This window comes from Oncorhynchus masou, chromosome 6 (genome assembly GCF_036934945.1).
Source record: "Oncorhynchus masou masou isolate Uvic2021 chromosome 6, UVic_Omas_1.1, whole genome shotgun sequence".
NCBI lineage: Eukaryota > Metazoa > Chordata > Actinopteri > Salmoniformes > Salmonidae > Oncorhynchus > Oncorhynchus masou.
In genome coordinates, this window is record NC_088217.1 from 16089214 (window position 1) to 16104515 (window position 15302).

The window sequence follows — 15302 nt, forward strand, 5'->3', positions numbered from 1 at the left end:
CTATAACAACCTGTTTTATGGTATAGATATGAACCAATGAGGAAATTATCACATTTTCGAGACTGTCATAAACTTCTGTCATAAACTATACCACACACACTTCTCAACTGGTCTGGGAAAAGTATGATTCCATATAAAGTTATACTGAAAAAATATACCATACACTGATTAAGTTTACGACCTCCCCTTGCGGCTAGACCGCCCTATCATATCACACGATTTCAACTGTTGTGTAATTCCTAATGGCTGTTACAGTCGCTCACATGCAGCAACCAGCCTTCTGACATTCTGGCCCGAAATAAAGAGCAACGGTGTCCACACGATCCCTCTCTGCACGCCAGTAGGGGAGACTTTGGCCAGCATTAAAGTAAGGGTAATGATCATTTTTAATATTCAACTGCATATTTCTATGTGTTGAGATTTGCTATCTCGAGATTGCACAGTGTACAATGTTCTACAATTTGACGTTTGTTTCTTGGTCGCGCGCCGAGCTTTACGTACGTGACATCGTTGTGTTTATACATTGCTTTATAAAGGTTTGCAACGTTGCCAACCTGCAAGGTAGCTTGTTTACACTGTAATAAACTCATATGACGCTGTCAGAAAAGTTATCACTTTGTGGTGTAGCAACTTTCATTTGTGTTTTCTATCGGAGAGTTTATTGCAAAAGTGAAACTTCACTGTGCATCATTAAAAATGGATTCAAAGATTTGTTTCTGCACACTTTTCATTGTAGGGAAGATATATTTAGGCTTTTGCACGTAGAAGTCTAGTGTACTGTAGTGCTACGTAGATTCTATTGGTCAATCCTCCATAGGCAGGGATCTGCTCTGCAACGTGATTGGTTGAAATAAGTGCGACCCCAAGGTATAAAATATGGAGAAAAAATACACCTTTTGAGTGAAAGTCATTGAGCGCGTTCCAGCGGATCACTTTTGCCCAGCCGGTGACCATCGTTGGAAAAGTGTGTTGCATTATTGGGAATAAAAAAATCATCTGATTTGCATCTACATGTCGACTGTATGAACTTTACAAAAATCCTGTGTTCACAGGTCATGAAGTTTTGATTGCAGTCGACTGCAAGTTTCTGCAGTTGCTATTCACCAACTTCATCCTGCAACCATGGCCTGCATTGTGGGAGGCTCTAATCATTAGGCTGTTTTGTTTGACCCATGCAAACGTGACAAAAGACATGACTGAAACTAGAACCAACTTTGTCACAATTTGTGTATACAGATGCAGTAGATATACATATAAATGATTATGAGTCTTTCTCCCATTAACTGATTGTACAATGTACACACATATATGTTCAGTTTGTGAGTGTGATATGGGGGTTGGAGAACAGCTTGTATAAATAATGGCAACACTGACATATTGATCTGAGCCTTGCTGTTGGAAAACCACATCAGTGTCTGACCTTCGCCTGTCGCAGTTGAACCTCTAACGAATTGAATCCTCGACATTCGTATACAGTCGGTTGCTTGAGCCTTACCATTCAAACGTGCCCACTGTCAACCACTTTTCATGACCTTACTAACAAATGGATCTGATATTTGCTGATCTATTTGCCTGATTTTACACAAATGAAAATGGAAAACTTCTGGATAACATAAATATCATTAGGTTATTTTGAAATTGATCATATTCAAATGCTTCTGTTATAAATCTCGAGAAGTGCTTGAAGAAAGTAAAATGCTCTTTTGCTGTTTTTCTGTGGTGTTGCCTTTTTGTGCCAGTAGTTTGTGATCGCTCATGATGAGGATAGCTGTGATTGGTCAGAGTGTTTTTGGCCTGGAGGTGTACAAGGAGTTGAGGAAGGAGGGCCACACCATCGTTGGAGTGTTCACTATACCTGACAAGGATGGCAAAGCCGACCCTCTAGGTGAGCAAGCATGACAGCACCTTTTCTCCTCAGCAATAACAAGACCCTCTGTCTCTACACTGCTATAATGCAACATTAATTTGCATATGAAACACAAAAGAGAGATATTCTCATAGTGGTGGGAGTCTTACTTTTTGCCGAAGGACATTTTACTTGGATATCAAGAACCCGCTCAAAGCCTTTGGATAAACAGTATGCATATTGAATATTCTACCCTTTTCTATCAGGTTTTGTCCTCACACCAGAGTACATAAAGTAAACCAACGACGACACAGAGAACACATATTGTGAAGGCAAACATAATATAATCTTTTTAATGTCAAGTGAAATTGGAAATCGCACATTATCAGTCAAAGAACAGTCCTGTCCCAAACTATAAGAGGAAATCAACGGATTCTTCTTAAAATGTTGAAAGGAAACACGGGCCTTGATCATGTCAACTGAACACTGATAAAAGTTGTGCCTGTTGTTCACCCCAGACCAAAGTAGACATTAGATACATTCCACTAGGCGCACACTGGTTGAATCAATGTTGTTTCCACGTCATTTTAATGAAATTACGTTGAACCAACGTGGAAGAGACGTTGTGCCCAGTGGGATCACATCAATCCTTTCCCCCATGTCCTCTGTTCCCAATGCATTTTCATAATCAACATAAACCAGTATAAACATACAGCCCATAGTAATTACCATTTACATTTGGCTCTATTGAAAATGTTTATGCCTACAGCCAACCTGTGACATTCCCCCTACCTAAAAGGAGCCAAGGGCCCAGTTTGAATACATTAAATATGTGTCCCTTGATGTAGCCTGATCTGACATGATTGACTTTGTGAATTCTATTCAGTGGCACACTTACTTTTACCTAACCAACCTGAACCAGAACCTGGGCTTGAGGAGATGATGAATATGACGGGATCTCCTCTGACACCTAGGATCCATCAATTCAAAGTCCTATTAAGCAGCTCTGCAAACGTTATAATGTAAATATGGAGTTTCGCAGAGCAACTATAGTCATTACTGCCATTACTCATGGTATGTACTTCCAAAGGAAAGTCTAAATAAAATAAATGATATTTCGGGATACTGTAATGCTGCTGGATAAGCCGAGCTGTGCATGGCAGTAATGAGTGATTTTGTTGGAGGTGCACATGCACACTTGGTTAAAAATAATAGTTCATGTTATTTAGATATTTCTTGGAAGTACACACTGTGTGTAACGGCAGGAAGGATGACGGTTGCTTACAAAGAACTCACAAAGGGCCAAGGACAAAGGGTAATTCCATGGTAACGGAATCACGCTGCGACTCTTGATTTTTCACAAACAAAAACAACCACATTGATTTCAAAGTTTAACAAACCATACAACTCTATGCAAAATGACTACTTTGAACAATTTGCACAGAAAAAAAGATAACTAATGTTACCAAATGTTGTATCTGCACAGTTCTTCCTGTAAATCTGTTTTTGTAAAATGTTCTGTGCAAATTGTTAAAACTAGTACTTGTGCATAGAGTTGTATTGTTTGGTAAATGTTGGAATCAATGTTTTTGTTGTTGTTTGGTATACATTTTAAAGTGAAAAATATATGTCTTGGCGTAATTCCGTTTGCATGAAATTGCCACAAACAGCCCAGTACATCACTGGAGGTACATCACTGGGGCTGAGCTCCCTGCCATCCATGACCTCTATATCAGGCTGTGTGAAATCAATAAAGACCCCCACCACCCAAGCCAAGGAGCGTTTTCTCTGCTTCCGCACGGCAAGTGGTACCAGTGCATCAAGTCTGACACCAACAGGCTCCTGAACAGCTTCTATCCCCAAGCCATAAATAGCTAACAAAATGGCTACACAGACTTTCTGAGTTGGCCCTTGTATTTATATTCTCTATCCACACTCACAGGACTACACACTCATGCACACTGACACTTCAACACACACATAACATGTACACACATTTATACTGACTCTATACACAACTCACATGCAATCTTCATTTACACTGCTACTACTCTGTTTATCATACATCCAGATGCCTAGTCACCTTACCCCTATACATATCACTCCAGTATCCCTGCACATTGTAAATATGGTACTGGAACTGATCCTGTATATAGCTTCTTACTTTCCTGTGAATTTTTGTTCAACTTTGTTATTGTTTTGTACTACATTGACATTGATCACTGCACTGTTGGTTTTAGAGCTTGCAAGAAAGGCATTTCACATTTGATATTAACTTGAAATCATAGAATTACTATAATGGTAGGGCAAGCCCCTTAGACCAGGGCAATTCGACTTGAATTACATACGGTATGGGAGAAACATCCCTCCTGTCTTCTCCCCTCTACACCCACAGGCGCGGAGGCTGAGAAGGATGGCGTGAACGTCTTCAAGTTCCCACGCTGGCGCCTGAAGGGGAAAGGCATCCCGGAGGTGGTGCAGGTCTACAAGGCCACGGGGGCCGAGCTCAACGTCATGCCCTTTTGCTCCCAATTCATCCCCATGGAGGTCATCGACCACCCGGCCCACGGTTCCATCATCTACCACCCCTCCCTGCTGCCCCGACACAGGGGGGCCTCCGCCATCAACTGGTGAGTCGAGTCGGTGGCTGCTTGGACAGAAGGATGGATGTTGGTTGGGTGGATGGACAAACAGATGATTGGTTGATTGATGAGAGGCTTGCATGGGTAAACTAAAAAACGTCAAGTAGCTTGAGTGTGTTAGGCTTACTTTACCCTCTCCATGGGTTTACCCTCTCCACTTTACCCTCTCTACAGGACCTTGATCCACGGGGACAAGAAAGGTGGGTTCACTGTGTTCTGGGCGGATGACGGACTCGACACTGGACCAATCCTGCTGCAGAGGGAGTGTGATGTGGAGCCTGATGACACTGTCAACACCATCTACAAGAGGTTCCTCTTCCCTGAGGGAGTGAAAGGCACAGTAAGTCAAAGAGATACAACGAGGCCACACTTCAGTACTCTGAGGAATGCAGTTTTCTCTGTCTGTCACATAGGGCCAGCCAAATCAACAAATATTGTTTGAAACAGAGTTTCATGTATGCAAAAATAAAGTGCAGCATAGTACAACAACACATGGAGGGTGAGACCATTCCGTACTGTTGGGAATCTTTGAGCATGTTTGTCAAGTTTACCTGATTCACAGGTGGATGCAGTGAGGCTGATCGCAGCAGGGAATGCCCCAAAGATCGTCCAGCCAGAGGAGGGAGCCACCTATGAGGGGATTCAGAAGAAAGACAATGCCAAGGTAGGCCAAGAGCCTAACTAAATTCTCTACACACACTGCTCCTGCCATCTTGCTTCTAACCATAAGATCAGTGGACCGCTCAAGCACTCCTGTAAACACTATGTTTGAGATTACATATTACATAGGACCACATATTACATAATGAGATTACAAATTACATAGGACCACATATTACATATTACATAGGACCACATTTCGCTACACTCGCATTAACATCTGCTAACCATGTGTATGTGACAAATACAATTTGATTTGATTTTTGATTTGACATAGGACCACATATTTCCTATTGTTTGATTCAGATATGCATGTCTATGTTGATTTCATGTAATTAGTTATTATGATTTGTGTTTTTCTGTAGATTGACTGGAACCAGTCTGCACAGGTCCTACACAACTGGATCAGAGGAAATGACAAGGTGCCTGGAGCCTGGGCAGAGGTTGATGGACAGGTAAGAATATAGTTGTTTACTGAGCGTATTGTTTGTTCAGTAATGCCACTGTCAGCCAGCCAAAAGAACATGCTGAGAAGGATTATCACCACAGCAAGCAAGGTACTTGAAGTCAAACTGACAGGCTTGATGAGATCTTCAAGGTCAGGGCCTTCAGCAAGGCTCACAAAATAATTTTAGACCCAAGCTTCCCCCTGTACCTGGACTTTGAACTATTCCCCTCTGGGTGCCGGTATAGGGCACCCCCCTGCAGTAAAAACAGTACTAAACAATAATTTTGACCAAATGTGATATCCCTTTGGGGGCGGCAGGTAGCCTGGCGGGTAGGAGCTTTGGGCAAGTAACCGAAAAGTTGAGTGATCGAATCTCCAAGCTGATATGGTAAAAATCTGTCGTTCTGCCCCTGTGCAAGGCAGCTACCCCACAGTTCCTTGGGCGCCGATGATGTGGATGTCGATTAAGGCAGCCCCCCGCACCTCTCTGATTCAAAGGGGTTGGGTTAAATGCGGAAGACACATTTCAGTTGAATGCATTCAGTTGTACAACTGACTAGGTATCCCCCTTTCCTTTCCTAAATAGCTCAAGCTAATGTCCCTATCCATTCACTGAGACCACTATCCATTCACTGAGACCAGCAGACTGGGCTTCTTACTGTATCTACTGTGTGTACATGTCATGAATGTGTATTGTCCTTTTCTTAAACAGCATTTTGAAACAAGTACGTGATACGGAAACACATTTCCCCCAAGGGCACAATAAAGACAGTAAAGTACATGCAGAGCCTGTGGTCTAACTGTAATGCTCCTACTTCCCACCCCGGAGACCGGAGTTCAAATCCCTGTGTCCACCCTTCCTGTTTCTAACTGTCTAATAAAATGTGAATCATATAGCCGTGTACTCACCTGTTCAGTCACATCAGTGCAGATGAGGTATAGGAGAAAGGGAAAGGACGCCAGTCTAGACTATTGAGCTCCACCCAAAGGCTGATTCCACTGCGGTCTCTCCTGTCTCTCCTCTAGAAGGTGACGTTCTACGGTTCCTCTCTGCTAGACAGTGGTGCAACTGCTATTGGTCAGCCCCTGGAGATCCCTGGTGCCAGTCAACCCGGTCTGGTCTCTAAGGCAGGCCTGATGCTGTTTGGCAACGACGGCAAAGCGGTAGGTCGTTTAATGTTACACAAACATCATTTAAAGATTATAATTATATTACTACCACTACCAGGGATTATTGATTGTTTTTAAAGCCTATTGTCATATTATCACAATTTCATAGGACCACAGCTTTTCCTTTGGTTTTCCTTTGGAAGACAAAACATTTGTTTCTAACTTTTGAGCTAAATGTATGTAGCATCCCTGCATGCAGACATGCTATACTACCTGGCCTTCAGGTCAAGGTTATAATAGCACAGTTTGTAGTATTTGTATGTGTATTTATTATGGATCCCCATTAGCTGCTGCTTTTCCTGGGGTCCAGCAAAATTAAGGCAGTTTATACAATTTTAAAACATTACAATACATTCACAGATTTCACAACACACTGTGTGCTCTCAGGCCCCTACTCCTCCACTACCACATATCTACAGTACTAAATCCACGTGTATGTATAGTGCGTATGTTATCGTGTGTCTGTGTATGCATGTGTCTGTGCCAATGTTTTTGTTGCTTCACAGTCACCACTGTTCCTTAAGGTGTTTTTTTAATCTGTTTTTTTTTTAAATCTAATTTTACTGCTTGCTTCAGTTACTTGATGTGGAATAGAGTTCCATGTAGTCATGGCTCTATGTAGTACTGTGTCCCTATAGTCTGTTCTGGACTTGGGAACTGTGAAGAGACCTCTTGTATCATGTCTTGTGAGGTATGCATGGGTTTCTAAGCTTTGCACCAGTAGTTCAAACAGACAGCTCAGTGCATTCAACATCATAAATAAAAGTAGTGACGAAGTCAATCTCTCGTCTACTTTCAGCCAGGAGAGATTGACATGCATATGATTAATTTTAGCTCTCTGTGTACATCCAAGGGCCAGCCGTGCTGCCCTGTTCTGAGCCGAACTACTGAACAGTAGTCAAGGTGTGACAAAACTAGGGCCTGTAACCCCTGCCTTGTTGATAGTGTTGTTAAGAAGGCAGAGCATCGCTTTACTATAGACAGACTTCTCCCCTTCTTAGCCACTACTGCATCAATATGTTTTGACCATGACAGTTTACAATCTAGTGTTACTCCAAGCAGTTTAGTCATCTCAACTTGCTCGATTTACATATTATTTATTACAAGATGTAGTTGAGGTTTAGGGTAAAGTGAGTGTTATTTTCCAAATACAATGCTTTTAGTTTTAGAAATATTTCGGGCTAACTTATTCCTTGCCACCCACTCTGAAACTAACTGGACCTCTTTGTTGTGTGTTGCAGTCATTTCAGTCATCATTGTAGTAGCTGACGTGTATAGTGTTGAGTCATCCGCATACATAGAAACTCTGGCTTTACTCAAAGTCAGTGGCATGTCGTTAGTAAAAATTTAAAAAAGCAAGGTGCCTAAACAGCTACCCTGGGGAATTCCTGATTCCAACTGGATTATATTTGATAGGCTTCCATTAAAGAACACCTTCTGTGTTCTGTTAGACAAGTAACTCTTTATCCACATTATACCAGGGGGTGTAAAGCCATAACACATACATTTTTCCAGCAGCAGACAATGATCAATAATGTCAAAAGCTGCAAGTCTAACAAGACAGCCCCCACAATAATTTTATCATCAATTTCTCTCAGCCAATCATCCGTCATTTGTGTAAGTGCTGTGCTTGTTGAGTATCCTTCCCTATAAGCATGCTGAAATTCTGTTGTCAATTTGTTTACTGTAAAATAGCATTGTATCTGATCAAACACATTTTTCCCCAGAAGTTTACTAAGGGTTGGTAACATGCTGATTGGTCTGCTATTTGAGCCAGTAAAGGGGGCTTTACTATTCTTGGGTAGCGGAATGACTTTAGCTTCCCTGTGCCTGAAGGCACATGCTCTCTCGTAGGCTTAAATTGAAGATGTGGCAAATAGGAGTGACAATATCGTCTGCTATTATCCTCAGTAATTTTCCATCCAGATTGTCAGACCCTGGTGGCTTGTTATTGTTGATTGACAACAATCATTTTTTCCCCTCTTCCACACGGACTTTATGGAATTCAAAAGAACAGTTCTTGTCTTTCATAATTCGGTCCTATTATACTTGGATGTGTAGTGTCAGCGTTTGTTGCTGACATGTCATCCCTAAGTTTGCTTATCTTGTCAATGAAAAAGTCATTAAAAGTAGTTTGCAATATCAGTAGGCTTTGTGATGAATGAGCCATCTGATTCAATAAATTAAGGAGCCGAGTTGGCTTTTCCCCCCAAAATGTAATTTAAGGTGTCCGAAAGCTTTTTACTATCATTCTTTATATAATTTCTTTGTTTCATAGTGTAGTTTCTTTTTATTTAGTTTAGTCACATGATTTCTTAATTTACAGTATGTTTGCCAATCGGTTGGGCTGCCAGACTTAATTGCCATACCTTTTGCCTCATCCCTCTCAACCATACAATTTTTCAATTCCTCATCAATCCAAGGGAATTTAACAGTTTTTACAGTAATTTTCTTAATGGGTGCTTAATAGTAACTGGAATAAGACAGTTCATAAATGTGTCAAGTGCAGCGTCTGGTTGCTCCTCATTACACACCACAGACCAGCAGCGTCTGGTTGTTCCTCATTACACACCACGGACCAACAGCGTCTGGTTGCTCCTCTTTACATACCACGGACCAACAGCGTCTGGTTGTTCCTCATTACACACCACAGACCAACAGCGTCTGATTGCTCCTCATTACACACCACAGACCAGCAGCGTCTGGTTGTTCCTCATTACACACCACGGACCAACAGCGTCTGGTTGCTCCTCATTACACACCACGGACCAACAGCATCTGGTTGCTCTTCATTACACACCACAGACCAACAGCGTCTGGTTGCTCCTCATTACACACCACAGACCAGCAAATATTATTTACATCATCAACATATGAATCACTACAAAACTTATTGTATGACCTCTTATACACTATATTAGGCCCAGCCTTTGGAACTTTGGTTTCCCTAGATATGGCTATTATATTGTGATCACTAAAATGTGATCAATACATGTTGATGATTTAATTCCTGTGCTGTAACTACCCTGGTAGGTTGACTGACAACCTGATCCAGGTTGCTGGCACTGGTTACAGTTTGACGTTTTTTCCTGAGTGGGCAGCTTGATGATTGCCAGTCAATACTTAAATCACCCAGAAAATATACTTCTTTATTGATATCACATACATTATTAAGCATTTCACACATATTATCCAGATACTGACTGTTAGCACTTGGTGGTCTATAGCAGCTTCCCACAATAGTTTGCTTTAGGTGGGGCAGATTAACCTGTAGCAATAGTTTTTCAACGGTATTTAACATTAGATTGTCTCTAAGCTTTACAGGAATGTGGTTCTGAATATAGACCGCAACACCGCCTGTGTTGGCATTTCTGTCTTTTCTGTAGATGTTATAACCATGTATTGCTACCACTATCATCAACGGTATTATCTAAGTGAGTTTCAGAGATATGGATATGAATGTTATCTGTTACAAGCAAGTTATTGACTTCATGGACCTTGTTTCTTAGGCTACATATGTTAATATGGGATATTTTTAGCACTTTTCTGGGTTGCTTGATTGTTTTTAGTGCTTTACTGGGAAGCATATCAGAGGTAGACTTACTCATGTTATTTACATTGGAGCTGATAGTGCAGGGTGAGGAGCTGCATAAAGTGGTGATCATACCCTGCCATCTCATGGTGACTGGCTGTTCCCCCTCATTCACAGGGGAAATAACTGGTCTGTTAGTACTGTACTTTTTTTTGTCAGAGCTGGGCCAATGACCTTTGTCCTGCGCTGAAAAGCTCTTTGTGTGGTGTTATGTAATATGTAGGAGTAACAGAGAGGGTAGACAGAGACTCTTCACTTTTTGTTTATTTCACTTTTGTTTATCCATTTCACTTGCTTTGGCAATGTAAAAATATGTTCCTGTGCCAATAAAGCTCCTTGAATTTTAATTGAGAGGATAGAGGGGTTTTGAGTGAGAGAGTGTGTTAGAGACTGACTGAACGAAAGAGAGAGTTGAGAGGCAGCCCAGTGTTAATGAATCATAGGGAGACTAATGTGTTTAGTAGCTCCATTGTCTTACCTCTTTTCAGTCAGCTCTATGGGCTGAAGGCCATGGAATTTCCAGGAAGATGAATTAGTTCCGGGGACTTCTCCTCAATCAGCTCTAAATTTGTTTGTTCCCCATGATCTCACATTACTTTGGGTGAAATAGTATAATGACATACTGTACGTGTTTTACACGTTTAAAAATTCAGAATATATTTTTAAGCCCATATTTGTCATCATGCTATGCTATTGGGTTGTAAATATGCATTCAGGGTATCGAAGCCCGGAATGAGTCCTGCAGAATGAGTCCTGCAAAAAAGTGTTTTATTTGACCAATCTGGGTTGTCCTTAGACCGTATAGGATATGACCCCAGTCTACTGCACACGGTCTCGATATGACCCAGGCTTTTCTGGCCTCTACTGGTCATAAATTGTAAAACAAGTGGAGGTAAATAAAACTGTTGGTGACCTCCTGCCAACATACATGTCTCATTGTGAAGACAGGGAGAGTCTACCTGGGTTGTGTTCATTAGGTACAACAAATTTAAGAAAATGTATTAAAAAATCTAATTTCTGTTTTACATTGCAAAAGGTTTTCTATCCCGTGCACTTATGGACACGCCCCCGGAGTTTTAACAGCACTCAAAATCAGCCTGCAATAGCTAGGACTTTGACTTTGCAATTAGGACTTTATAAAAGTGAATTTATACAGTTACCCTGCATGCGTGTTTGAAGTCTGTTTGAAAAACAAAGCACATTTTCAGTGAACAAATTGGTTTGACTAATTAATAGGTGTACACAAACTTAATTCCCTTCAATAGGTCAATTTTTCCTAACATATTTCTCAATTTGAGAACTGACATTCTTTGAAAGGGGTTATACTACGAAGCAAGCTAGATCTACGCAGGGTTTTCTAAAGCTAGCCAGCTTCAGTTAGCGTCCCATTCCAGCGCAGGCTTCATCCGCACTACTACGGTGGATATTTGTCGTCTACCTGCCGCTAACTCCAGCAGGCTTGTAATTGCGTGTGTCCGTCGCATGTGGCTAGTCAAACTCTTTATTGAGACAATGCTGAAACATCAATCCATGTCCACGTCAGTGCTGAAATCAAAATGAAATAAACTTTTAAAATCGCCGTCTTTATTTTATTACTTTGGTGTTGTTAAGGCTGTGTAAGGGAGGCGAAGTCAGGTGCTGGAGAGCAGAGCAGAGTAAACAGGCGCACTTTTATTCCGTTCAACAATAGGCACAAAAAATGACATAAGTGCCCACTATCGCGCGTGAACATACTCACAAAGACATGATGGGGAACAGAGGACTAAATACATGTAGATTGATTGGGGAATGAAAACCAGGTGTGAAAACCAAGACAAAACAAATGGACAGATGAAAAATGGAGCGGCGATGGCTAGAAAGCTGGTGACGTCAATCTCGAACGCCGCCTGAACAAGGAGAGGAGCCGACACCGAGCCCCCCCCCCTCCCCCCATTGACGCGTGTCACCAGCAGCGCGCCGACACCGGCCTCGGGGACGACCCGGAGGGTGAGGAGCAGGGCGATCCGGCTGGCGACGGTAAAACTCCTGCAGCAGTTCAAAACATCCGCAACCGGAACCCAGCACCTCTCCTCCGGATCGTACCCCTCCCACTCCACGATGTACTGAAGGCCCCCGCCCAACGCCTCGAATCCAGGATGGAACGAACGATGTACGCCGGGGCCTCCTCGATGTCCAAAGGGGGCGGAGGGACCTCCCGCATCTCAGATTCCTGGAGCGGACCAGCCACCACCGGCCTGAGGAGACACATGGAACGATGGGTTAATACGATAATCAGAGGGAAGCTGTAATCTGTAACATACCTTGTTCACCCTCCTCAGGACTTTGAAGGGCCCCACAAACCGCGGACCCAGCTTCAGGCAGGGCAGGCGGAGGGGAAGGTTTTCAGGTCGAGAGCCAGACCCGGTCTCACTGTGGTGATGGTCCGCGCTGGTTTTCTGGCAAAGCGCGGCTCGCTGGAGATGTACACGGGCGGCCTCCCATGTCTCCTCTGCGTGCCTGAACCAGTCGTCCACCACAGGAGCCTCGGTCTGACACTGATGCCACGGCGCCAGAACCAGCTGGTACCCCAATACACACTGAAAAGGGGGAGAGGTTAGTGGAGGAGTGGTGAAAACCTACCCACATCCTGGTTGACTCTCTCTACCTGCCCGTTACTCTCAGGGTGAAAACCCGAGGTAAGGCTGATCAAGACCCCCAGACGTTCCATGAACGCCTTCCAGGCTCTCTACGTGAACTGGGGACCCCGATCAGACACTATATCCTCAGGCACCCCGTAGTGCCAGAAGACGTGCGTAAACAGGGCTTCTGCAGTCTGTGGGGCCATAGGAAGACCGGGCAGAGGGAGGAGACGACAGGACTTAGAGAAACGATCCACAACGACCAGGATCGTAGTGTTTCCCTGTGAAAGAGGTAGATCAGTTAAAAAATCCACAGACAGGTGTGACCAAGGTCGTTGTGGAACGGGTAAGGGGTGTAGCTTACCTCTGGGCAGGTGTCTCGGAGCCTTACACTGGGCACACACCGAGCAGGAGGAAACATAGATCCTCACGTCCTTAGTCAAGGTCGGCCACCAGTACTTCCCAGTCAGACAGCGAACCGTCCGACCGATCCCCGGATGACGTGTGGGCCCAATAGATCAACTGGTCACGGACAGCAGACGGAGCGTACATACGTCCGACCGGACACTGGATGGGAGCGGGGTCTGTACGCAACGCCTGCTCAATGTCCGCGTCCAACTCCCACACGACCGGCGCTACCAGACAAGAGGCCGGGAGTACGGGAGTCTGATCCATGGGCCGCTCCTCTATGCCACAGCCGGGACAGTGCGTCTGCCTTTGTATTCTGGGAACCTGGTCTGTAGGACAACTTAAACACAAAACGGGTAAAGAACATGGCCCACCTTGCCTGATGAGGATTCAGTCTCCTCGCTGCCTGGATGTACTCCAGGTTGCGGTGGTCAGTCCAGATGAGGAAAGGGTGTTTAGTCAAGCCAATGTCTCCACGCCTTCAACGCTTTAAGCACAGCCAACGTCCACCTCCACTATGAACGCCAGAGAGGGATCCGGATGGGCCAACACAGGAGCCGAGGTAAACAGAGCTCTTAGCTGCCCAAAAGCCCTGTCCACCTCAGCCGACCACTGCAACCGTACCGGACCCCCCTTCAGCAGTGAGGTAATGGGAGCAGCCATTACCTTATCAGCTCAGGGATTCTATCTAGCAACCATCCGGATACTGGCCAAACGCACTAACAACTAGGCTGCTGCCCCAGATTTTTCCCAGTATGCCATTATGCTATTTATTTTTTTGCATTAAATCCATCCATTTTACTGAATTACAAGGGTCCATAACTTCCCTATTTGTAACATTTCTACCAATAGTGTCCTAAATAATAATGATATTTCCCACTCACTGATCGTGGTTTTTCAGATCCTCTAACAATACACAGTTTGCAGGTCCATCTGAACCCTGATATTATGATAGAACAATCATTCCTGGACCAGACTCTAAAAGCAAGCCACCGAGGAACAGTTTCAGAAAATCTTTATTCTGTTTCCTTGTGGCAGAGTCTGCACAGGGCTTACTATTCAATGCCCCATATATTGAGCATTATTTTTGTAGCAAGTATTTTATATAATAGCTTAAATTGAAATGAATGAAATGTGTCAATTGTTGTGACACATGTTTTTGTTGTTTTGGCACTCTACTCCAGCACTTTGGATTTGAAATGATACAATGACTGTCAGCTTTAATTTCAGGGTATTTTCATCCATATTGGGTGAACCGTTTAGAAATTACTGCACTTTTTGAACATTGTCCCATTGTAGGGGACCAAAAGTATTGGGACAAATTCAGTTGTGTATTAAAGTGTCAGAAGTGTAGTATTTGGTCCCATATTGCTAGCATGCAATGATTACATCACGCTTGTGACTCTAAAAACTTGTTGGATGCATTTTCTGTTTGTTTTGGTTGTGTTTCAAATCATTTTGTGCCCAATAGAAATGAAATGGTAAATATATTAGTGTCATTTTGGAGTCAAATTTATTGTAAATAAGAATAAAATGTTTCTAAACCCTTCTACATTCATTTGGATGCTACCATGATTATGCATAGTCCTGATTGAATTGTGAATAGTGATGAGTGAGAAAGTTACATGTACAAATATCTTATCACTAAGACATTACAAGAATGGAAGGTTATAATTGTTTTGGGGGGGGGGTATGGTATTTGTGAAAGTGATGTTTTTTTCACGCATGATTTGAAAAAGGATTCTCCTGGAGTCAGTAGATCCAAGAATAAATATTTAAACTGCGATATCACTAGATAATTAATCAGGGTAATATTCTTGTAAATGGATAGGTTTTTCCCTCTCCACAGTTTCAAGATTCTGTTTTTTTAATCAAAATTAGTTGCTTAACTTTTCCAGGATATGCACACAGGCCCATT

At 42.9% G+C, this 15302-nt stretch overlaps 1 protein-coding gene across 4 annotated transcripts in view; it reads left to right on the top strand.

Annotated features, from left to right (window-relative positions):
* The first annotated feature begins 236 nt into the window (after positions 1-236).
* LOC135541412 (cytosolic 10-formyltetrahydrofolate dehydrogenase-like) overlaps positions 237-15302 on the top strand; it is a 49701-nt gene continuing 34635 nt past the window's right edge. The window contains exons 1-7 of one of the 4 annotated variants that reach the window (XM_064967644.1): positions 237-367; positions 1743-1885; positions 4242-4476; positions 4663-4828; positions 5051-5152; positions 5514-5603; positions 6623-6760. In XM_064967644.1, coding sequence (XP_064823716.1) covers positions 1756-1885; positions 4242-4476; positions 4663-4828; positions 5051-5152; positions 5514-5603; positions 6623-6760 — 861 coding nt within the window. In that variant the 5' untranslated portion in view covers positions 237-367; positions 1743-1755. Of the gene's footprint in view, positions 374-1739; positions 1886-4241; positions 4477-4662; positions 4829-5050; positions 5153-5513; positions 5604-6622; positions 6761-15302 lie in introns of all 4 variants that reach the window. The other 3 variants (XM_064967642.1, XM_064967643.1, XM_064967645.1) reach the window with 3 other exon arrangements.